Raw genomic sequence first — 21580 nt, 5'->3', positions numbered from 1 at the left:
CATTCAATTATAGGCTCATAACCAAGTATTGGACTCATCCAAACGAGCAGTGAATCATTTGATCTTACCTTTGCAAGTTGCGCGTTTTTCTTTTCGGAAACATGACATCTTACTTTCGGATCCCCGTTACAAACCTTAATAGGATGTTATCCTTCATGACGATTTGGGGTGATAAAAAAAGGAAAATTTCACTGCCTGGCGATGTTTTTTAAATAATGGATTTCAATCTTTATTTAATGCGTAAAATGTTTCATACGACTAAAGTGTACTCCTGTTACTGTATAGCATTTACAAACTTTCAAATGTCCCTGTCTTACACATTCGCTCTCTGTCCACCTTTGACCATTAACCATATGAAATAAGTCGAAACAGAACTTGTGCCGCTGAGAAACGTACACAACAACGCCCTCCTTTGGTGACAAATTAAACAAAGTTTATCGACCCGTTAAGTTGGTAAATTTGTCACGGAGCCACACGGGTTTCTCGTGGTGGACAAAATGCTCTCGTTGTCAGCAAAAGAGTCATTTGCTTTTTATTGGTGTCCCAGAATTACCCTACATGGTAGCTAGAAGCATAAAAACGCGCGTAAGGAAAAGGGCGACCGTTCGTTACACTGCCATCTCAAGCCGCGGATGCTCCATCGGATTGCTGCCTTGTCATTTGGACCGGTGCATTCTGTGGAATAAGAGGAGATGAAAACTTTGAAACCTTCCGCTTCCGTATCCTCCTGCGACAACCTTACCTTTAGTCTTCGTTGCTCTCGTCATACGAAGGGCTCGTGGGCGAATAGGAAGGGCTGGCCGGGCTCGAAGGGCTGTAACCCTGCGGTGTGGGTGAGTAGGCCGGTGACGACGGTGAGTAGGTCGGCGAGCTCGATGTGTAAACGGGGCTCGTCGGCGAGTACTTGGGACTGCTCGGCGAGTAGGACGACATGGTTGGGGAGTACGGTGCCGGTGTCTGCGAGTACGAGGACGATCCCAGGCTGTAGTGGTTGCTGCTGCTGCTGCCGGGCGAATGTTGCGGTGAGCTCGGCGAGTAAGATGGGCTTGTGGGCGAATAGGCCGGGCTCGTCTGTTGGTACTGCGGGCTGGCAGGAGTGTAGTGCGGACTAGCAATGTACGAGGGTGATGTCGGGGAATAGCTGGGCGATGTGGGTGAATATTTGGGCGACGAAGGAGAATAGCTCGGCGATGCTGGGGAGTAATGCGGGGAAGTCGGCGAGTAGTTTGGGCTGCTTGGGGAGTAGGAAGGCGTAGCGGGAGTAAAGTTTGGGGAGGTGGGTGAGTACGAGGGGCTCGTGGGGGAGTAGCTGGGAGAGGTAGGCGAATAGGATGGGCTCGACGGCGAGTAGGACGGACTGGTGGGTGAGAAGACGGGAGACGAAGGTGAGTAGCTCGGGGAGGTCGGGGAGTAAGAGGGACTCGTCGGCGAGTACGCCGGACTTTGGTAGTTCGAAGAGCTAGTCGGATGCAGCATCGGTGACATCGGTGAGTAGCTGGGGGACGTTGGGGAGTACTTTTGCGTGGTCGAGTGGACGTTAGGACTGCTAGGGGAGTAGGTTGAGCTGCCGGGAGAATACTGCGAACTAGGCGGCGAATAGCACGGACTGGTCGGAGAGTAGGAAGGCGAAGCACCGCCAGGGGAGTTCGGAGCGTAGTTGGGACTGCTGGGCGAGTACGATGGCGACATCGATGGTGAGGACGGTGGGTACGGCGACATCGAGGGACCGGGGGAGCTGGGTGAGCCACGGATCGGTGACCACGATGTCGGCGACATGCCCGACGCGTCCGATTGTGCCGACGGCGAGAAACTTGGCCCACCCGGTGTCATTCCACTGGCCGGTCCGGAAGGCGACCATCCACCGTAGCCGGGTGTTTGCGACTGTTGCCACGGCGTCATGCTGGGTGTAGCGGCCGAACCGAAGAACATTCCCGTACCACCGAGGATCGAGGTGTGCGGAATTTCCATTCCCAGCTTACACTTCTCCGCATCGAGCAGCAGATCGAAGCAGCCGGTGCCCATGCGCGGCAACTGGCCCAGAATAATGTTCTCCGAGACACCCCTCATCGGGTCTACCTCGGCATGGGCGGCAGCATCGTTTAGCACGTCGACCGTTTCTTCGAACGAGCAGCGCATGAGGGCGCCCGTGTCCTGTCGATTGATTCCGTGCCGCGTGATGGCCATAAGGTGACCCTTCGCCGTCATCACGTCGCACAGCAGCGCGAGATGGCGATAGTTCACGTACAGCCCGTAGAACTGCAGCACATTGTTCATCTCCTTTTCAACCGACTTTCGCACCGCCTCGATGCCGAGCACGGAAAAGATCTCGCAGATGTCGTTACTGTAGGTCCGCACCGGATCCACGTCCCGCTCGCTAAGCACCTTCATCATAGAGGTACCGTCCGTCTCGAGAAGCCACTCGCCAATCGGCTTAAACTCGCCCTCGGGTGTAATAACGATACGCTTCTTGGCATCCGTCTGGGGCAGGTGCATGTACACTTTGCCGATGGCCTCGATACCCTGCAGCGTCATGTCCGACAGCATGTTCGCCTCGATGCATCGCAAAAACATGTCGTCCTCCATCTTGTCCACATTTTCCTCCTCGCTCTCTTGGAACTTGTTGTCCTCGTTCATGATCCGAATGCGCAGCACCAGTTTGTCGGCGTTGTCGTCGTTGAAGATGCAGTTCAAATCGTCTCCGAAGCCGGCGTTAATCTTCTCCGCGATCTGCTCCATCGTGAGCTTCTTGTCCGTCATGCGCTTCCGGTCCAGCTCAATACGCAGCAGCCACGGGGAAATGCGCGTCGGATCGAAATCTGGCATCTCGTAGTACACGTTCACAAACTCCTGATCTTCGGCAATCACCGTTCGCTGCGGATCGGGATCGTAGTAGATCGCCGTGTTAGCCGTAACCTTACGCAAGGTCGTGTGCTCCAAACGACAGAGCACGTTCTTGGCCTTCTCAGCGTCACGGGCCGCCCCACCCGTAAGGAACACCGTTAGCGACGGTGCCTTCGGCCGTTTGGAGATGTTGATGATTTCCTTCAACCGGGGCACACCGAGTGTTACATTCTTCGACGAGACACCGGCAAAGTGGAAAGTGTTCAGTGTCATCTGGGTGGCCGGTTCACCGAGCGATTGTGCGGCCAGTGCACCCACCATTTCACCCGGGTTGACCTGAGCCTGCTGGAAGCGTGTTTCAATTTCACCAATGAGCCACTCGAACGCCTCGTTGTTCAGCCGGAACTCCTCGGCCACATATTTGGTGCAAAGTGTCGATCGAACCAAGCACTGGAACAGCAACGTGGCGTTCTCGTTGGCCTGCTTCGACAGACGATCCGTCCCGGCCACGATCACACAGCGCTGCAGCAAATCACGCACTCCTTGGATCACTTTCAGAGGCGAAAGATCGGTCGGTGATCGTTTGTTGATGTGGAAGATCTTCTGCACGTTCCAGATCATCCGCTGAAGGTTGCACGGTAACACAACCTTGGAGTCACCGTTCGGGAAAATCTGTCGCAGAGCTTCTCGATCGCGCATCAACTGTTCGTACTCGGCCTCGATCTCCTGGATGACCGAAGCCGACTCGGTCAGCTCCTTAATGACCTCCTCGTTGAAGATGCGCCGTAACGTGCGCTCGTTGGTCGGATCGAAGCGGTACCGCTTCTCGAACACCTTGTTCGACAGCTTGATCGTCGGCAAATTTTGAAACTCGACCGCCTCACCGCACAGCCCATCCTCGCCGTAGCGCAACTGAATCAGCTGCCCGACGGAATTACGCACCGTTCCGTCATAATTGACCATCACCGATTCCATGGCCTTAATCAACCGACGCTGGATGTATCCGGTTTCGGCTGTTTTAACCGCCGTATCGATCAAACCTTCGCGACCACCCATGGCGTGAAAGTAAAACTCGGTCGGCGTTAAACCGGCCAGGTACGAGTTCTCCACGAACCCACGCGACTCGGGACCGTAATCGTCTTTGATAAAGTGGGGCAAGGTTCGTTTGCGGAACCCGAACGGGATGCGCTTGCCCTCGACGTTCTGCTGGCCGACACAGGCGATAACCTGCGAGATGTTAATGTTGGAGCCTTTTGATCCGGACACGACCATCGCCTTCAGGTTGTTGTACTCGGTGAGCGACTTCTTGGCCGAACCACCAGTCTTGTCACGGGCATCGTTCAGGATGCGGTTCACTTGATTTTCGAACGTCTGCCGCAGCGTGTTTCCAGGCGTCGGTTCCAGTTCCATGTTGTGCGCCTTCTGGATTACCCCGATCACGTCCTCTTTGGCCTTGCGGATGGCGCGTTGAATTTCTGCGTACGTCTGCGGATCGGCAATCGTGTCGCCGATACCGATGCTGTGGCCTTCGAGCAGCAACCAGTTGTTGACCACCGTTTGGATGTTACCGTAGAACCGACCCGCGATCTCGTGACCAAGTTCGAGAAACACAATGTGCAGCAGCGAACCGGCCGACGTTCCGAGCGTTTTCTTGCACAGGATGCCCATGATCAGCTCGCCGTGTTCGACCATAACCTTTGTGTCGCCGGGCGATATCCACTTGTACGGTCCGTCATCCTCCTCGTCCGGGTGCGTCGAGTGCGTGCGGATCATGTTCACGTTGCCGGGAATGATGAGAGTAAAAATTTGCTTGCCCGTCCACAGGGGTTTCGGTTTCAGAATGCATGGCTGTGGCATCTTGCCGTCCCAGGTGGGCAAAAACATGAGCAGATTCATCATCTGCTCCTTCTCGATGAACACATCACGTTTCGTCATCTTCCGGACCGCCGTCAGCGTATCTTGCACAATACCCATGACCGGTTTGTTCGCCTGCGGTGTAATGATCTGCCGGGGCGTGATGTGGATGTTTTCAATCTCGGCGCGAGTTTCCATTGACTGAGGCACATGAAGGTTCATCTCGTCACCGTCAAAATCGGCGTTATACGGTGAGGTGCAACTCAAGTTCATGCGGAAAGTCGACCACGGCAGCACCTTCACCCGATGGCCCATCATACTCATTTTGTGCAGCGTTGGCTGCCGGTTGAAGATCACCAGATCGTCGTCGCGCAGATGACGCTCCACTTTGTAGCCACACTGCAGGTGTAAATCGGATGATTTCGGGTGGAAGCGCAAATCGATACGTTCCCCATTGTCGCGCACGATGTACTTGGCGCCCGGGTACTGCGAGTTGCCGCGTCTCACCAATTCCTGCATACGATCGATGTTGAAAGGCGTCACAAGCTCCGGAAAGGTCATGTTCTGGGCGACTGACCGTGGTACGCCCACCTGATCGATGCGCAGATTCGGATCGGGCGTGATGACGGTACGGGCCGAAAAGTCCACACGCTTTCCCATCAAATTTCCACGGATACGGCCCTCCTTACCCTTCAGGCGGGCTTTGATCGCCTTCAGTGGTTTGCCGCTCTTTTGCATCGCTTTCGGCATACCGGGCATATCGTTGTCGACCAGTGTAGCCACGTGAAACTGAAGCATTTTGATGTTTTCGGCAATTACGTGCGCCGCAGCCCCCGTTTGTTCGTTCTTCTTCAGCTCATTGTTCGCCTTGATGATATCGGAGAGCTTGTGCGTCAGATCGTCCTGATTTTTCGTTGCCCCGAACATCACTACCGCCGGCCGAACGGCGAGCGGTGGCACGGGCAGCACGGTAATGATCATCCAGTCGGGACGCGCAAACTTCGGGTCCATTCCCAGCACGTAGCACTCTTCGTCGGTGATGTGCTTCAGGATCTCGTAGACCCGCTCGGCCGAAACCTGAATCTTTTTCTCCTGGTTCTCGTCGTTGATCTCCTTCCACTCGGCCATCAGATCGAGTCCAGTGCGCCGGATCGACGGCTGGTAGTGGCCGCACCCACCGTGGCCTTGCTTTTTGTTTGGATCCGTGCCTCCACCGCCGCCACCGCCTCCACCGCCCTCCTTCGACATATCCATGTCTTCGCCACCTTCGCAGATCTTCTTGCCCTTGCACAAATCGTACACATACGCGAGCCGTTTGCGCGGCTGGCCCTTGGACTTCATCACAATTTCCTTGATCTTTGGGTTCGACGGCGAGACCAACAGCTTGGAACAGTAGAAGCATACGCAGCGCAGAATTTTGATCGTCTTCGTGATGAACCCGATATGGAAGACCGGTTTGGAGAGGTCGATGTGGCCAAAGTGTCCGGGGCACTCGGTCATATTACCCGCGCACGTCTGGCAGCGAGAGGTGCGCTCGATGACACCCTGCCGCGGGTCCATCAATCCGCACAGCTTTGGTCGGCCACCCTCCATCGTTTCCGCAAACTGGATACCGCCCTCGGTCACCGACATCCGGCGAATCTCGTCCGGTGAAAGGATACCGAACTGTACCCGTTTCACCGTCCGCAGCGGGGCTTTGGAATCTCCGCTCATGTTGCTGCCGTCGGAATGACCACAATGACTCTAAGGTCGAAGCTTGGATCGGTCTTCTCCTTCTTGTCAGTATCAGCGCCACTACCACCACCGCGAGCACCAATGTCCGATGCACAATAGCAGAAAGAAAATCCTTTTTAACGCCTCAAAAGTGGCTTCCGGTTCCCAACTTTGCACTACACCCGTTCAGCGGTGCCTCGGGAACCGATGTGCAATATTTTGCTTCGGTTCTGCGTCACAGAGAGATTGGCAAAAGCAGATATCAACGAAGAGGAAAACTTTTCCGTGACGCACCACACGCGTCCATTTGTACGAATGAAAAATCTACGCCGCCGTTTCGAGTGCACGCACACATGCTCGCGATGTGTGCGAGCGACTGAAGAGCGCGGCTAAAAAATGCCAACGGCTGTCAAAATGCGTAAGTGAAGAAAGGATCGCCGCCAAAGCACACCTTCGAACTGACACGAGCCAAATCCAGAGGATAGCGTGGATGACACAGAAAATGAAGAGTGGACTAGCATTTTCGATAAACTAACTAAAGCCATGAAAAAGTCTCTTGCACGGATTAACGACAACAGTGAGAAAAGGGTTTAAGCAGATTGATTTTGTCACATGTTTGTCGCCCAAAATGTCCTATGCTTTGACAACTCTGGTTTTTGTCGGTCGTCCAAACTGACAGTCGCCAGTTTTCCAAGCTTTCCGTGTTTGGTGGCAAATTTGGATTTTCGGTGTTTTGTTTGCATTGGTGCTGGAATTGGCAGAAACTATATTTAGGAGCAAACAACAGGTGAACAATGCCGAGTCCTACGGCTGGTAAGCAACAAATGAAACCTAGTTTTGAATCCTCTGCTGATTGCTGTTTTGTTGTTGTTCCCCAGCATCATGGGTAAAATTTTTCACAAACGCCGACATCCCGAGCCAGGCGGCCGCTACCTATGCTCACGTTTTTGTCGAAAATCGCATTCAAATGGACATGCTAATGGATCTTAACAAGGAATATCTACGGGAAATGGGCATTACTACGATGGGCGACATAATTGCCATTTTGCGGCATGCGAAGAAAGTGTACGAACAAAGTGCCCGTGAAAAGGTCCTGTCGATCCCGGACTCTGACACAACCGTACCGATTGCAACCGTATCGGGTACACCGAACACGGTTACTCTAAGTAACGGGAAGAAAGCCGAAAAGACCCTAACCACACGTAAGTAGGAGCGGTAGAAATTCCCAGGGTTCTGTTTCATGTACTGTACTCCCAATGCTTCTTAGGTATTGTATCATCGGTCGGAACTGCTCTGCACGACGTCAAGCCTCGACGGGTTCTGCCGGAGCACGAAGGAAAATACAAAATTACCCTTCCCTCTGGTAGCACCGCCAGGAGCAAGGAAATTCTCGAGAAGAAGGTTCAACTGACTAAAAGAAGACCGAGCGTTGACGATCAGATGGACGCATCAGCCAAAAGGGCCGCCACAAAACGAAGCATATTCGATAGACTGACCACAGAAGATGAACCTCCGAGCAAAACTGCAAACTCAGTCAAGATTCTCGACTCAATGGGCTCACCGACTTCCAGCTCTATATTTTCCCGACTTGGAGGACGTAACAGCGCCGAACAACGTGGCAGCAGTGATGTCGCCACGTTGGGTACTTCTGGTATTCTCAAAAAATCTCCTAGCTTTGCGTCATCCACTTCGCAGTCACGCTCAGTAGAACGCAAAGTTCCGCCAGTGGTTCAGAAGGTAATTTTGGTCAAAAGAATACCAGCCAAGGCGGCTACCCTTTCGTCGGATGAGGATGACGACGACGAAGATCGACGGTTGGATTTAAGCAGCGGCGACATGACAGGTGGTGTGAAATCGGTATCGTTCTCCGAGGAAGACGAAGTACTGGAAATAGCTCCCAGAAAATCGCGTAAACCTATCGTGGCTAACAGCGCTTCAACTAGCCGATTGCGTTTCAACGAGAGAGACGTTCCTGTAAAGCAGCGGTTGGGCGCTGGAAGACTTTCAGCAACAGGATCGGGCAGTGCAGCGCATCGTGGGGGAACGGGTGCTCTGCATGGTACGCGAAAGGTGGTGCAAATGAAACCCTCACCGGTGAAACTGTCACCTGCGCGACCCAGCATGAAAGCGGATAACATGGCTCAAGGACGCAAGCAGCCGATTCAGAATCGACTGAGTTTGGGGTCTCGCACCGGAACGGATTCAAAACAACTTTGGCAACGTTTAGAACGGTTCAGTCTCGATTCTAAACTCACAAAACCCGGCAAGGGCAACTCCTCCACCAGTAACGGTGGCAGCGTATTTAATCGACTTGGATATAATCGTAAGTGAGTTTTACTTCAAAATAAAGCTACAATTCGTCGAAACATTTCAATTTAAATATAGTCTCTTTGCCAAATAAGTGGTCACTTTTGCCATACAATTCCTTTCGGGTTAGGTCAAGCACGGTTGAACGGACCAAAATCCGAATTGTTGATCACCGTCACCATGCGTTTGTATTGCTGAATTATTGAAATAGTGCTGGGAGAAAACCACCGGAAGAAGCCATTATGCATAACATATTTTGAAAAACAATAGTTTTATGGTCATTAGAAGTGAAACCAGGCGTATATACGTAGCGCTACCATGGTGCATGTGACCCTTAGAAACCAGGTGTCATTCAATGTTGTTATCTTCCCGTTATCGGTTCTTCAAGTTCAACTTCTTCGTTGTTGTTCCAAAGAAACGAGGTGAACTTTGTATCTTGTAACGTTAGTTCTTGCATTAACATTCGCCACCGGTGATCTTGCACTGCGTTTCGCTTAAGCACACAAAACCACTATTTATTGCTGGGATCTGTACGCAGCTTTGGTGTAGACCTATTTACGAACAAATGGATTTAATCATAAAATTAAACAGCCAAACAGTGGGAAAAGACAAAATTGCAAGGTAAAATCTAGGAAGGGTGGTTTTGATAAAACGTTAATTGCCTTTCTCTCGCCTCTAGATTAGTCCAGTACTCCTGTCGTGCGTTATGGGCTAGCAAAGAGGCTAGCAATCGTGGTACGAAGACGACCGAGTCGATTCAAGTACTAAAATTAATTGAAGGCATCTTAAGCTCTTTCCGCAAACGTACGTAATTACTGTACGCCTGTACATACACTGCAAACATAAAGAAAAAAATCGCTTTCCTTTTCCTTTTCAGTGCTCCGGTTTGGAAAAGGATTCGAGGTGCTTTATGCCGCAGGTTCCAGCGTGGAAATGAAACAACTGTCCCAGCAGCTGTTTATTGTGCTCGGGAAAGTTTCCTCCGGCCTATTCTTGCTGGCCGATCATGTCGTTTGGCTATCGCGATCCGGTATCAGTAAAGGGGTGGACGCGACGGAATGGTTAGCCCGTTCGAACCGTTTTTGGTTAATTTCGATCGCGATGAATTTGTGCCGCGATTTGCAGGAACTTTATCGCCTGACGCTCTACTACAGCAGGTCCAACATCCGCAACCTAGCCCAAACTGTGTCGGTAATTTACAACGAAAACAAACCGTTGGTCGTTGATACGGTGAAGAATGTTTGCGATGTGTTCATTCCACTCAATGGGCTCGGCTACGTGAAAGTTTCGAACCAAACCATCGGTATTCTGGGGGCAATATCTTCCATCATGGGGCTGTTACCGTTGATTTACCCGAGATTGAAGTTTTAGTGATGTCCTAGAAAGCACACAACGGCAAGAAACTAGTTGATTAATTAAATTGTATATAGTGTAAGGTTTAACTTCTAACGATATGGTGTCTGGATGGTTTTTTGCTTAACGGTGAAAACAGTATATTTTTCTAGTGGTGGTATTTTATACTACTCGAAAGGCGAAATCAAAGTTTGTAAAATAAAAAACCAAAAGCATAATTGTCGTTTTGAGAAACGTATTGATTCTTAACTGCTACACCTGAGTTCTTCATTAGCGTAGATTACACATCGATTTTACGCACGCAGCCTATTCAGGTGGGCGCAGTGACAGTTGATTTTGTTTTCAAACAAAACAACAAAGTTCTAGGGTACAATTTCAGAAAAGAAGTGATAAAGTATGTCGAACAGGACTCTGAAAGACTGGGATAGCATTGCGAATAGCCTCACAAAGGACGAGAAAGCCGATGGTGACGAAGAGGAAGAAAGGGACACCCTCGAGGCGTTGCAGGAGAAAATGAGCCAAGTACCGCGCGGAATGTTTGTCAGCGGATGGGACGACCCAGATGATCTGATCGAGGAAGATAACGACCCGAAGGGTAGGCGAACGGTAGCTGTAGGTCAAGCGGGTGGTGGATAATACTTAGCGATACTTACTCATCAATTACAGCTAGCCATGAGAGACATGCCCTGTGGGCCGCAGGAGAGAACAAAATGGATTTGCTGACAGCAATCCTCAGCCTAAAGCCGTCTATCGTCCATGCAACTGATCGCGATGGCTACACGGTGCTACACAAGGCTTGCTACAACAATAATTTAGCAATGGCGAAGATCGCTCTACTGCATGGGGCTGATCCGAATGCCCGCACTGACATGGGGTGGACGCCGTTACATTCGGCCTGTAAATGGAATAATGCGACATGTGCGGCGCTGATGCTACAATTCGGGGCTGATGTAAATGCACAATCGGATGGTGATCAGACGCCTTTACACATAGCAGTCACAGTATCCAACTGTCGGCCAACATTGGTGACGCTGCTGCTGAATGAAAAGTGTGATCCCGAGCGGCGCAATAATTCAAACGAGACAGCTCAAGTGATAGCGAAGCGCACCGGACCGTTGTTTCCGATCTTTGCCATGGCACACTCGGCATACACAGTAGAAACGGGTTTGATTGATTAGGAAGTAGCAGGATTTACACCGTCAATATACAACCAGATATAGTAAGCGTTGTAACCACGTTGCTATTTGGGACTTCTGCGCCGCCTGGTAATTTTTAATTCATTAAGGAAAGGGCACATACGAGATATAATCACTAACAGAACAAAAATTGCGTTTGTTCAGTGGAACCTAAAAAATCCCCGAATGGCTAGAAGCCAAATAAATCCCCGGCTCTGAGATGTGGTTTAGTTTTTATTCAATCGCTCCGTTGCATTATGCGCCCGAGTTGGGTAACCGACTTAAGTGGTCAGAGTCAGTATATCTTTCTGCTCGTGTACAATGTTGAAAAGATAATGTTTCAGAGCAGCAAGAGCGAATAGTGTATTGTTTGCGGGGTTAGAGTCGTTGATAAGATAACAAAAATGATCGTTCAGGAATCAATGAGACTATAATGCCAACCCGCGGCATATTTCTCGTTGTCCATAAAGCGAAAATCAACAATCAGCATATTTAGTTTGTTCTTTATTATTCTTTATTAGAAAAAGGGGTTTCCTAACAGATACAAATGCTTCATGTTGTAGCCCCCGTGGTTTTCGGTACATAATCGATTAATAGTGATTCAGAAAAAGAGTATTTTATTTAAGGGTTATCATTGAACACACTCACGGTGTAATTTGCGGGTTTCCATTCACGTCATTCTCAGTCAATGCAAACTTTTTTCAACGGAGGCTCGGCAACAGAGTTTGGGGCCGACTTATTGCTCTTCTCCGTCGGTTGGTGGGCGATGTCGCGGAACATTCTCGCCTTGCTATGCTCACCGAATAATCCAGCCAGCAGTGCCACGCCGTATCCGGTCGCACGTTCGCCATTGTGCACTGGCGAAGCCATGTCGATGTGCAACCAGGAACCTCCATAGTCGAATCCCAGATGGGCACCCACAAAGAGTCCGGCGCAGCTTACCTGAGCATTGCCACGATCCATGACGGAGTTCTTCATATCGGCGATTGCCGAAGTGAACTCGCTAAAATGCAACTCCGGGCAGTAGGGCACGGGCGACAGCAGATCACCGGTTCTACGTCCAATTTCCAGTGCTTTCGCCTCCCAATCGTCGCTGTTGGTGAGAATCGCGCCGTGATACTTGCCCGTGGCAATGCCCTGCGCACCAGTTAAAGTGGCCATATCGAGAATGATGTTGGCTTTTAAGTCACGATCGGCGTACACCACACCATCGGCCAAAACGAGGCGTCCTTCGGCATCAGTGTTGTTAATTTCTACCGTGGATCCCGAGTACAGCTTATGGATATCGTCCGGTCGGGTTGCTTCCGGTCCGACAGAATTCTCTGCCAAGCAAAAGACAGCGTGGAGATTCTGCCGGAATCCGCTCTTGACGGCAGTGTAAAATCCGCCCAGAATGGCCGCCGCACCACCACAATCCCGTTTCATGCCCGGCATGGCCGTTTTTCCCTTAATACTCAGACCACCGGTATCGAAAACGATTCCCTTGCCAACCCAGGCCACGGTTTCGGTGGCACCCTCAGGCTCGTACGACAGCACGGCAAGAGCCGGGGGATCGAGGGCCGCTTTTCCCACACCATAAATACCGCCGAAGCCCTTCTCATTTAGCTCTGTCCCGCGGATGGTCTTAGCATCAATACCCAACTCTTGCGCGATCGCCTCCACTTCGGCCAAAAAGCCTGAGACGTTCATCTCGTTGCAGGGCGCGTCCACAATTCGTGCTGTTAACCGAATACCGACGGTAACGTTGGCCAACGTTTGCACGTCCTCCTCCGTGATTTCCGTGGAGGCCGGATCATCGCCGACCAACAAGAACTCAACGTGCACCGTTGGCGGTGGTTCGGCCGCGACAAGCTTCGATGTTTTGCGGCTGTACAACGGGAACGCTCGTGCTACGGCGCAAGCCGAGGCCAGCAGATCCTTTTTCTCGCAGACGAGCACGATCGATTCGCTAACGCCGGTTGTTTTGGATTGGATAAGCTTGGTGATGGCATGAGCGCGTGAAGCCGTATTGTGTCGGGAAGCTTTCAACGGCAAGGCCGCCACGCGGGCCACATCCAAGTACAGGGAACAGGTATCGGTGGGCGCCGGATGCAGCGACGACACGGCCTTCGTAAACGTTGCCTTCTCGACGCGCGGATCCAGCTTCGAGCTGACGCGCTCGAACGGTAAAGTTGTGAGGTGATGGAGTTGACCGATGATCAGGACCGGCAGACTTTGCGGATCAGCCGGCTGCAGCGTGCGGTGAAACTTCAGCAAACTCATCTTGCTAGTGCTGCTAGCACTCGCGAGGACCAACTTAGATTACTTATTGTGGCAAAGCGCACGGCAGTTTTAAAGAAACGAATGTTTTCACGAATGTGCAATTTCCGATGCGATGACTGTGTAATTTTCGGCTGCACGACATTACCTCTGGCTGCATGCTTTAGATCAAGAACAGGATGAAGGATGAAAATACGATTAAACACAACCCTGACGCTAGATTTGGCAGCTGTCAGCTGTGAGTTGGTAAACGGTCCAAAACACAAGCGATTCTGCGCGGCCACATGAAGCGAAAACAAACGGTTTGACATTTCAGATAAAACCCAAACTGTTTGCGTTTATGTCTAAACGTTTATACCTCAGCGGACACGTAAAAACCGCTAGCAGACGCTTTGTTTACAAACAGAGGATGCTGTGTGTTTCTATTTGCTGATACAGCAACAAAATTAAAAAAAATAGAAAAAAATATTCAGAAATCAATTTATTTCTCTTCGATTTCTGTTTTCTCGGACCAAAAGCAGGAATGTTTGAAACACGTTTGACATTCCGGGTTTATATTTTACATCACGATAACGATCTGACGTTTTTGCGCTCCGATTTACGGTTCATGTGGCTCCCCAGATTCGTTTGGCTTTTTCTCTCGCGAGCAAAGCGGTGTTTTTGAGAGCGATAAAAATAAAAGTGAGATTCAGAGACAGGTACGAAAATTCAAAGTCAGGTCAGGTCAGTCAGTTCAAAGCGACGAAAGAGGACACTTCGAAAGAGACCAGGACCGGTGTGAACATGTGAATGCGTGTGTGTGTGCGTGCATTGGTGAACTCTGTAGCTTTATGCTTTTCCGCGGCGCGTTATTTTCCGCAATCATTTCCGTTCAAGGTGTGAGCTTTCGTTTCCAATCCGCTCATTAGCTTATGGTTGCGACCGTGGAGTTCTATCAGTGCGTTGTTTCGTGTTGCAATTTTGTGTACGAGCACGAAATTCGCGTTTTCCCGTCGTTTGTCCTGCTCTGCGATCAACTGGGTCGTTGCGAAAGTAAGCAAAGCGTTCGTTCGTTCCGCAAATTGAACGGCCTCGATTTGTCGCGCCCGCGGTAGTGACCGTTTCGTTGTTAGAAGCATAAAAGCCCAGCAAAAGTGTGTGGGCTTAGCGAGTTTGCCCACCGAAAGTGCCAGAGGAGAGCCACGGGAAAAGTGCCTTTCGGGGGATGCTGATGTGATGTTGCTCTCGGCTGAAGCATAAGAAAATATCGATTATGTGTCGGTGTGTTGGTGAAAAACAATGCGAGAAAAACATGTTTGGATAAAAATCAATAACAGCGAAAAAGAAAGGAGCCCATCGTTCGGGGCCAGAGTGGCCGGAACGATAATTCGCTTTTAGTTTGGGAAATTTCGGTGTCTTTTCGCAAAAAAGCAATCACAGCTGCCGAGCAAAAACCGTGCACTTTCTGCCTACTTATTTTTTACCCCACACCGGCCGTAACACAGTGACCTCCGGATTGCTGTTAGTGGGCTAAATCGGGACCAAAATTGATGCCTTCCTCTCGAAACGGGTAAAATATAATAATAATGGACAAAAAATATAGCTCGATGTCTAGAAAGTACAACGTAAGGTTGCATTTAAGACATCCACTAAAAAACCCGAGTCCGGTGTCCAACGACCGTCGACAAGGTGAAACTGTTCTACGCAGCTGACTTTCAAACTGCAAGTTTGCGGTGTACACATCAACCCGTTCCGAAAGGATCGATGAGGTTTCGTGAGGTTTCCAGGCTGCTAGATTGCGCGAACCGTCAATTTGGCTGCCCAAACCCGCGGCCTTCTCGTGTTTCGCCAATGCACTGGTCCACTTGGAGCTGCAAACAACTCGTTAGTTAACGGAAGAACCGCTGGAGATCGCGTTTTGTGGAAAATTGCATCGCCGCCGCAGTGTTGCAGCAGAACAGGTTTTTGATGGATGTCCAGTTGTGTTTCGGTGCAACTAACGTTTGTTTCTTTGGCGTGGAACGCTACCCATCTTTGTACGCTGCGTTGCAAATTATAATTGCTGATTTAACGGCAAGCAAACCCTGTTTGCGGGGCCTCTGCGTTTGGTTTATAATTGTATTTTGTTTACCTAAGATGCCAACAAAACGAGCATTTTTTTTAGGAGAAATGATATCGACAACGATAAAAAGTGAATAAGTTAAAAGATTTTAGGAACCGAGAGACCCATTTAATTTGCCACGGCAAAGAATATATAGTATTGGAGATGAATGAATGAGATGAGATTGAAGAATGCCCCCAAAGTGCTTCCAATGCTTTCCCAGAAAGTATTCTCAATACTGTTGAGGTTTCCCGGTAATTTTGGTTGGCACTACGGTTTCGTTACAGCAACCACTGGCGTTAGTTCCACCGAGAAGTGCCGCGCGAAGAAAGGTGTGATTGATCCCGTTTCGGAAATCGCTGTCCAAACCGGAAGTCTGCGGTTGCGAACGGTTGAAGCTGGGTATCTCCCTGCTAGTTTCTGGGGCAGGTCACGGGCAAGAGGGCTGGCTGGAAATTTGTCTCGCTTTGCGTATTCCGTGGGCACGATGGAAGTGAGTGGGCTTGGGACTACGGAAACCCCTCTCGGTATTACCATCCCGGCATGGCCGACTCAATGGGCCTTCCTCCGCACTTTCGTGCCTACATCTGGTTCGATGTGATACGTTGCCCGTTCGGGAGGGACGTGTAAAAAACAGTCTTGCAACTGAGTGCAGCTACCACAGACTAGTTGTAGCAAGGGCTTATACAGTACAGGGCATCAAGCAAATCATCGCCTCAATCTGTATTTATACAATATCAATAGTAGCTTATCTTGAAAATGCATTAAAAGATCTGAATTAGGCTTAGTTGAGCCTAACAAATTTTAGTCCGAGATTTTAGTTGTCCGTGTACCAGCTTTTGCGCTACTGCCTACGACAACGAGCATTCTTGAATTGAATCCGCAACTGTACGAACGGCACATGTACGCTTACAAAATGTGCTTTGTTCGTTGCGTGGGCCCCTCGCGAGCTGGTTTGGGTTTTACATGCTCGTAGCTGGGCTGGCTGGTGGTAGAAACCACCGTAACGCCGTTCGCAGCGCCGAACGCGCGGTGAAACCGATTCACAACCCGTGCAGTTGTTGGGGTGACCACCACAGGCCACAGCCAGCCAGTTGAGGGAGAGTTCCAGATCTATCCGTGGCCCCCGGGCTGACCCTGACTTGCTTGCTACCTCCTCGAGGGGTGATGTTGGCCGCTGCCGTTACATAAGCAAACGCGCGCGCATTTCCATTGGGCAGAACCTGCGTTGCGGTGGATGGTTCGGCGGTGGGATTGATTTGTACGGAAGAGTGAAACACCCCCGAAAGAGGGACTCGGAACTGGGAACTGAACATCAACATAGCATGGGCAAATACTGTGTGTGTGCGTGGGCAAATGGCCAAACGCTCTAATCCGGTTGCAGACGGCAACGGTTTGATCCCGTAAGATATTTTTGGGGGAAGTTCCATCGAGAAGGTGTTTCGGACGGGACTGAAGGTCACGTTTAATAGCATTTGGGTGGTGCAAGGGGATGGTGCAACAGAAACATAAAGTCACCCTTTGCCAGCGTTGCTAAAATGGAGCCGGTACCCTAGAAACCTTGAGTCCCTTATTTACTTTTGCATTATGTGCTTTCTCTTGTGCAAGAGCGGAGAGATATTCTATGTTTCTGAAATGTCCAGGATATTACACAGTTTATAATAAGTATCATTATAAAAGATGCACCTTAAGGCATAAACATTCAAACTCCGAACATGGACTTAACGCCCCTTGTGAAGGCTGTTTCAAAGTGCCTATGGTGCCTTTCCCCACATTCTGTGCTCCAAAGAAGAACACAATTTTTTGATCCAAACCACCATTCTCATAATACGCAAGTGAGGAAAAAAGTGCCAGACGAAGCACAAAAAGACAGCATCGCGAAACTGGTTCTATCGGAAGTGAAGTTAAAACATCTCATCGAATTTTGGGTTTTTATTGATCAGGCGTTAATCGCGCTCGTCGACTATGGATCGCTTTTCGGGTTCTTCGCATCGACGATTTTACGCCGAACATTTTTCAGTAAGGGTTTTGCGACTTACGGTGGGTTATAATAAACCAAGAACAGGTGCGCCACGGAAGGTAGTTTCAGAAGCTACACGATGTTTTGAGCCTATTTGAACCAATGCGGCAAGCATTGGTTTTTAGTGGGTTTAAGTTTTAGTGGGCTTGCATCAGTGCTCCTGCTTTAAAAACAGAGCTGTTACACGCTAATATACGGAGGATACGATTGAAGGGCTTCGCGGCAGTTCTCTCGCACGTCTCATTTTTGTCTCCAGCGACATGAACAATGGAGAAAATGGGCGACTCAAAAAGCATCAAAATACACAGACCTTTAGAGATACAGAGATAAATGCCTTCTTCGATACATCCGGTTCTCTGTTTGTTGATGCCCGGTTTCCTGTGTAAGCTTCGCGATGTTTCGACTGCGAAGATTAGTCCAGTTTTTGCCTGGATTAACGTTTGAAGCAAAAATGGCAAGGGTTAAGATGATCCGTTAAATAGAGTGGTAACGGGGGCAGCTTTAGTAAATTGTAGAGTGATTAACAGTAAGTTTTTTTTGTATTAATAGATGATGCTTCGCCTGTAGATTTTGATGCAAACCAAAACTTGACTGTCTTTTTGCCCTTTGACTGGAACAAATGTGTTTGATTTGATTTCGAAGCTTAGGATATTAAGTTGAAATTATTTTACGATAGTTCAGACAGTCGGCTTTCGTTCATTTTACCAGACGTAACGAAGACCTCCACCTTGTGGCACAGAGGCGGCGCAAAGGTTTCGTTGGATTGTGAATTCAAATGCAACCAACAAGCGTGCCGACAGAGGGCGCATCGGGCGTAATTGGGCGTGGGGTTGGAAATGAAATCAATCACCTTCCGCTAGTAGAGCGCCGCGCGTCCGTGTCCGTTTTCACTTGCATTTCCCGCGGAAGGAAGGAAACCAGTCGCGAGGAAAATTGGGTTTATCTCGCATACGTCCCCGATAGCTGGCCGGGCTAATGGCTGCGCTGAGCTGCGGGACTGAGTGGGCACATGCGTGGTGTGGCGCGCAGACTGTAACGGCCAAAGTAGTTCACCGCCAGTCGGAAAGTAGGTTCGGAGGCCGTTTTTTCGCACTCTCTGCGGAACGCGGCAGGATGTATGCAAAAATTGGGCTTACTATTCAGATTGAGATTGGCTTGGTCAACGAAGCTCGCTGAAAGCTGTTCCACTTTATGGTTTCTCTTTATTTTTCTCTTCCAGCCAAATGTGGCTCGCGTTTGTTGGGTTGACATGGATGTTTGGTCCTCTAATTGGATGCCAAGCATGTAAATTTGTGGTAAATGATGCTTAGTTCATGCAACCCAACGGGCGACATTGGTGTTTACGTTATAGCTACAATCATTTTTGTACAGAGTTGTACTCTTAGAAAAGTTTTCCAGTTTCCAAGTTTTTGATTTCGACAGTCACAAAAGGCTGAAGCGAAACCGCAACACAATTAGCTAATTATTACATTGTTCAATCGCCAGCAAGTTACATCATCACCGTTGGGCCATTCGTTGGCCAAATGAATTTTAACGTCCACGGAAGCCCTGCTGTGAACGAACGAAAATTAGGGAGCTTCACAGCGCACAGTTTATCACGAGCCTAAGATCGCTTCGATAGCAAAAGACCGATTGCCAAAACAGGTTATGCTCGGAGTTCCTTCAACTCGAGACGGAACCGAAACATCGGGCCAGCCACCTTGGACAACACGCTGATCTTTGAATGAAACGCTAGAAAGTTTTTAATTATTGCCAATCTCGCACGCTGATACCGAAAAAGGACGGACGTGGCTTTTGGGAAAAGTTACACATGTTTCGCAAGCCGCATGTGGTTGTCTACGGCAAGGGATTAAAGAATGGCCCAAAACCCGCGGAAACAGGCTCGCTGGCCTCGATTGGAAAACTCACCGGTGGCCAGTGCCCATAAACACGTAGCCCACGTTAATTGATCCAATGGAAACGAACAGCAAAACGAAGCTAAGTCCGCAGGTCCATGGCTGAGGGTTTGCGTTTCCGAGCCCCACTTTGTGGTGGGCTCACGGTTCGGGGACTGTCAGCTTTCGACTACGAAAACTATTGCTACCTGGGCTCGTAGCAGTATCGATTATCGCGGCCTTTTTGGAGCCGGTTTTTGGGCGGTGTTTTAAAGTGATGACAGTTGAGTGAAATTAAGGAAACAGCTGGCGGCGGTTGCGCTTCCTTTAATGGCCCGAAAGCGAAAGCGATAGATGCGAAACGGAAAATATATAGTTCCCTCGAAAGTGAACCACTTTTCGGTTTCTATTTTCAACCGTGAAAGAAGGTAGCGAGGAATTCGTTGTACGTGGAAACACGCCGCGGTACGTCGATCGCGCGAGGGCCGAGTGTGTCCTAGAAGAAATCCTACAGGAACTTGTAGTCACACTCCAGAGATTTCCGTTCAACGTGCGGTTGAGGGTGACATAATACGACGATGCGTGGAGAGGCGTGTTTGAAGCGTTGATTAGTGAGAATTTATTAATATCGCTTCGAGTAGTAAACAAACAACCCATTAAAGCGGGGTTCCAACATTACGGGGTTCATTTATGTTACCTCCTCGGCTAAGCATCTGACGAAAGATGGAACGCTCGTTTCATTCCAATGTTTATTTTATGTTTCAGAATACACCGTCAACATGGAGTGATGAGATGGTCTCAATAATCGTCCTATTGTTCCGCCTACGTCGGCTTGGTTCTTATCTTTGGAAGGTGTTGCCTATGCTAACGCTAAGGAAGTGCTCTACCGAACATATCTTTATTACGGTCGATGTCCAGAATTCCCATTTCACCAAGATGAAACTAGACCGTCTTTCGGCTTCGGTCCCGGTTGAAGCGCTGTCTTGTTACATACATGTTTTATGGTTTCAGCCGTTTAACGCGCGGCTTCATCCATCTTCCCGGTCTTCGTTGGCCGTTTTTGTTTTATTTCTTTGGTGTCGGGTTTATATTTAAAAATGTTTTCCCCCCCATTTCAAGGGCCACTCGCTGGTTTTTTGGGAAGATCAATCTCAAATCGGTTGACCAATCTCGACGATGGGAAGCAGTTTGGGCCACAAGTGGCAGTTACGCACTGTTATGACATTTTTTATGTAATGCACTTTTCTGATTAGTGCATCATTCGTTGCGTACCGAAACGGGGGGCCATCCACCCGTCCAAGAGCGAAAGATGGGAACTAAAGAAATGCGTCACTTGAGCACTGTTTAATTTACAGTCACGATAAAATAGTTTTATTCGCTTTCATTCAGTTTTATGCTGCCCGAGCCCGAACCAGCTTAGCTGGAGGGCAGTTACAGCACAGAGCCAGCGGGTTATTGTGAACAGCGTGGGGCTGGATGAAAATTTATGAATTTTATTTTTATCGAACACAAAAAGAATGTATATTCGGAAAAATAATTACGTCCCACTGCCATTTTTATGACTCTCTTCCAACCGTCCAGCAGGGCACAAAATAAACGCTCGTTAACAATTATAAGAGGCGATGTTTATTTCGGCCCAAAAACTGTAAAACAAAACCTTTTTGGTTGGAACGTTCCTAACTAGGAGACTCGCGGTTGTATTTCGGGATTGGTTTCATGGGTTGACTGGAACGCACGACTGGAATAGTAAACATTAAATTAGTCCATTGTTTATAATTATTATTTAAATTTGGTGGAGAAACTTTCTTTCTACACAAATACCTCTGTACTAGGCTTGGAACTGTTTCTACAATGTTGAGATGACATCAGCCGTTAAGCTGGTTAAAGAGCCTCTTTTAAAACGCTTTCAAATGAAATTCGGGGCTTGCTGAGGTAGTGCACGGAATAAGGAATAATTTACGATACGATTGTGTTCTTTCCAGCTTGTCCTGAAGCCCTGCTCCTTATCTATCAGAATTTCCATTCAAACTCCTTTCCGTTTCCTCTCGACTACCTGGTTATTGGTGGTACAACTAGTCGTTTGAGTTTGAATAATTTGTTTTTG

At 49.3% G+C, this 21580-nt stretch overlaps 5 protein-coding genes across 5 annotated transcripts; 3 read left to right on the top strand and 2 right to left on the bottom strand.

Moving 5' to 3' along the window:
• Window positions 1–244: 244 nt before the first annotated feature.
• On the bottom strand, window positions 245–12404 carry LOC131209704 (DNA-directed RNA polymerase II subunit RPB1). Its single transcript, XM_058202828.1, has 3 exons — window positions 12389–12404; window positions 743–6398; window positions 245–675 (listed from the first exon to the last, which is right to left on the bottom strand). Exons 1-2 carry the CDS (start codon window positions 12402–12404, stop codon window positions 745–747), a joined length of 5670 nt encoding a protein of 1889 aa, XP_058058811.1. The 3' UTR covers window positions 245–675; window positions 743–744.
• On the top strand, window positions 7187–8773 carry LOC131209706 (uncharacterized protein C19orf47 homolog). Its single transcript, XM_058202830.1, has 3 exons — window positions 7187–7221; window positions 7287–7610; window positions 7676–8773. The coding sequence occupies exons 1-3, from the start codon at window positions 7203–7205 to the stop codon at window positions 8737–8739; spliced, it is 1407 nt and encodes a 468-aa protein (XP_058058813.1). The 5' UTR covers window positions 7187–7202; the 3' UTR covers window positions 8740–8773.
• On the top strand, window positions 9098–10244 carry LOC131209708 (peroxisomal membrane protein 11B). The gene is made up of 3 exons (XM_058202832.1): window positions 9098–9336; window positions 9395–9519; window positions 9593–10244. Exons 1-3 carry the CDS (start codon window positions 9281–9283, stop codon window positions 10084–10086), a joined length of 675 nt encoding a protein of 224 aa, XP_058058815.1. The 5' UTR covers window positions 9098–9280; the 3' UTR covers window positions 10087–10244.
• Window positions 10415–11462, top strand: LOC131209707 (ankyrin repeat domain-containing protein 49). The gene is made up of 2 exons (XM_058202831.1): window positions 10415–10663; window positions 10735–11462. Exons 1-2 carry the CDS (start codon window positions 10465–10467, stop codon window positions 11244–11246), a joined length of 711 nt encoding a protein of 236 aa, XP_058058814.1. The 5' UTR covers window positions 10415–10464; the 3' UTR covers window positions 11247–11462.
• On the bottom strand, window positions 11733–13639 carry LOC131209705 (probable aminopeptidase NPEPL1). The gene has a single exon (XM_058202829.1). It carries the CDS (start codon window positions 13503–13505, stop codon window positions 11925–11927), a length of 1581 nt encoding a protein of 526 aa, XP_058058812.1. The 5' UTR covers window positions 13506–13639; the 3' UTR covers window positions 11733–11924.
• Window positions 13640–21580: the final 7941 nt, after the last annotated feature.

The sequence above is a fragment of the Anopheles bellator genome, chromosome 2 (assembly GCF_943735745.2).
Source record: "Anopheles bellator chromosome 2, idAnoBellAS_SP24_06.2, whole genome shotgun sequence".
Taxonomy (NCBI): Eukaryota; Metazoa; Arthropoda; class Insecta; order Diptera; family Culicidae; genus Anopheles; species Anopheles bellator.
Note: the sequence above shows the minus strand (reverse complement) of the source record. Positions and strands in the feature narration are given on the sequence as shown.